Below are 2,995 nucleotides of genomic sequence, written 5' to 3' on the forward strand. Positions count from 1 at the left end.
TATCTTTGACCATCAATCGAGCCCAGATTTTTTTGTTTATAGCACCCCGGCCATCCACACGTGTCTCTTCGGGCGGCAGGAGGACTGAGTGACGACCCAGAAGTCCCTTTGGGTGCGTTTCTTGGTTGTGTCCCCATTTTCATTCACCTGGCGCAGGCGAGCGGGGTCTCCCGGGTACCGCGGCCCCGCCCCCGCGGCTCCACAGCGCTCCCTAGTGGCGACCGCCTGCACACCAGCGGCCGCTCTGAGTGCTCGCCGACTGCCAGCAGTTCCCGCGGTTCCTCCCTCTCCAGTGTGCTCCTCTAGCTGCTGGCGCTGCGGGACGTGCTGGCATCGCCAGCTTTGCCAGCATCGTGTCTCTGCGGCCCCCTCTCCCTCCAGCCCCCACCTCCTTCTACGCGGCCGCGCATCCACTCCCTCCTTGCTCCCTCCTCTCCAGCACTCCCAGGCTCACTCGCAACGGAGACTGGAGACTTGCGCGCTCAGTCGTTTAAGTAGGAACAGCTCCAGCCCCGCCAGCTGAAGCCAAGGCGAGAACTTCACAAGCAGCGCAGGTTAGGTCGCTGCGGCAGGAGTTGCACCACCAGCGAGAAGGTCCCGAGCACCATGGCCCGGAGAAGAGCCTTCCCTGCTTTCGCGCTCTGGAGCATCCTACCTTGCCTGCTCCTGCTGCGAGCGGATGCAGGGCAGCCACCTGAGGAGAGCTTGTACCTGTGGATCGACGCCCATCAGGCTAGAGTGCTCATAGGTAAGTTCCAGCATCTGCGCCTTCCCAGTGGTCCTCAGTTTCTCCATTAGAGCAGAGACACGTGCACCGAGTGTATTTTAAAACAACTTCAAGGGTGACTGCCCCCTCCTTTTAAAAATCAGGATTCTCTATTTAGAGGCTTATGAGATTCTTTCTCAAAAAAGCAAAGCCGAGCCAACATCCCAGTCCTGCTGTTGCTTGCTAGTCCTGACTGCAGATTTGTAACAGGAACCCAGCGGTAGCACCGGCTTACTTCACTGTAAGCATGGTTTTTACCACAGACAGAGGAGAATAACTCTGGCACTGTTGTTGGTATCAAAGGCAGGTGCTTTATGAAAAGCGGCGACCTGCACTGGTTCCCTGGGGTTTTGCTTTCTACATGAAACGTCTGTTTCTTAGAAACGCAACTAGTTTGATAGGTTTGTTTATTATTTACACAACAGGATTTGAAGAAGATATTCTGATTGTCTCGGAGGGGAAAATGGCCCCCTTTACACATGATTTCAGGAAAGCCCAACAAAGAATGCCAGCCATTCCTGTCAATATCCACTCCATGAATTTTACCTGGCAAGCTGCGGGGCAGGTAAGTTCTGATAACAGAGCGGTAGAGAAAAGGCACTCTTTTGTATTTCAATTCTCCGGTGGCCCGTAGCAATAATAATGGTGTGTGATGTAGCTCTGGTGGCCCGAAGTAATAATAGTGGTGTGTGATGTAGCTCCGGTGGCCCGTACTAATAATAATGGTGTGTGATGTAGCTCCGGTGGCCCGTACTAATAATAATGGTGTGTGATGCAGCTCCGGTGGCCCATAGTAATAATAATGGTGTGTGATGCAGTACCATTTAAAATTCCATACAAGTTCTTGCCTGGTTGCCAAAGCACATAAGGGGTCAGTTCCAATGTATTTAAAGTTGCCAAATAAATGGTCAATGTACTCAGGATCATTACTTTAATAAGATTTGGTATCATGAGGTTTTGAGTATAAAGACCCCAAATATCCATATCATGGTGTTTCTGTAATCACTGATATTAAAACATTAACAAAGTATTTAGAAGACTTTCAATACTAACTGATAATCATTTGTGATGGGATTTACACTTTACAACAAAGTAAGTTCATAGGCATTCTTGACATGGATTTTAGAAGGCTGATATGTTGAGTGCTGCAGATACCACACATTTCTTGTAGAAGTTCAGAGACTCAAAAAAAAAGTAATATCAAATTATGAAAAATAAAGACTACTGATTTTCTGAAGCGACCACTCAAAATGCTTCCCTATGGAAATAAAAGAAAAAAAAAAAAACAGTCTATGTCACCAAAGCGTTCCTCTCAGTACTTAACATGCAACTGCCTTCTAGGTTACCGTTTATAGATCTGCACGACTGTATTAATGTCCTCTTATTTGGGAAGGGTAGGATGTTTGTGTGACTTTAAAATTGTTTAGAGGACAAGTGCACACGATAAATTCTGCTTATTAGTTGGTAAAAATGTGTCTGCCATGAAAACTATTGTAACTATAATTAACTGCACATTTTCAGGGTTTTTTTTTTTAATTCTAAAATTACTTAAATAGCCATTTTCAAGAAGAATGCAATCAAGAAAACACTTTATAAAAAGCAACCATGCTAAATCAGGAAACCACTTTGGTTCCCCATAACTGCCTATTACAGTGCAGTCATGACCACTTCAGCTGTCTTTTTATCCTCAAGTTTGTTCTATTTTTAAAAGAATCTTTTAAAAATAGATCTTATCCAGACTGTCAGTGTTCCTTCTGCTCTGTAGTTTTTGTTTTTGTTTTTGTTTTTTGTTTGTTTGTTTGTTTGTTGTTGTTGTTTTGTTTTGTTAAATGATGTTTGGTAGTTCCAGGTCAGACATTTGATGGTCCCGTTTGCACAGAGAAGTTGATTGAAGCCTCTGTTGTTCTTGTTCCTGCCTGCAATCCTCTCTTCGTAGATACTTTATGTGCAGTTTTGTTTGGTACATTGGGAAATCACTAATGAGTAACTGGGCTTTCATGTTTTCCTTTTCTTTCACCCAAATCTGTTTGCTGGTGTTGACCACTTGTTATTGCGCTCAACAGTCTATATTTTAAAGATGCTTTTTCATAATAATGTTAGAAAGTAGTTTAACCCCCACCCTGCCAGATGAAAGGGGTTCATAACTGAAGAATGGTAGAAAATGCCAAGCTCCCTTACACACACACACACACACACACACACACACACACACAGAGAGAGAGAGAGAGA

General features: G+C 44.9%; 1 protein-coding gene across 2 annotated transcripts in view; it reads left to right on the top strand.

Moving 5' to 3' along the window:
* The first annotated feature begins 243 nt into the window (after positions 1 to 243).
* The window catches only part of Wif1 (WNT inhibitory factor 1), a 68,840-nt gene continuing 66,088 nt past the window's right edge, over positions 244 to 2,995 (top strand). For both annotated transcript variants that reach the window (XM_021174052.1, XM_021174053.2), the window contains exons 1-2: positions 244 to 748; positions 1,192 to 1,331. In XM_021174052.1, the coding sequence (XP_021029711.1) occupies positions 607 to 748; positions 1,192 to 1,331 (282 nt within the window). In that variant the 5' untranslated portion in view covers positions 244 to 606. The remainder of the gene's footprint in view (positions 749 to 1,191; positions 1,332 to 2,995) is intronic.

This window comes from Mus caroli, chromosome 10, assembly GCF_900094665.2.
Source record: "Mus caroli chromosome 10, CAROLI_EIJ_v1.1, whole genome shotgun sequence".
NCBI classification, from domain to species: domain Eukaryota; kingdom Metazoa; phylum Chordata; class Mammalia; order Rodentia; family Muridae; genus Mus; species Mus caroli.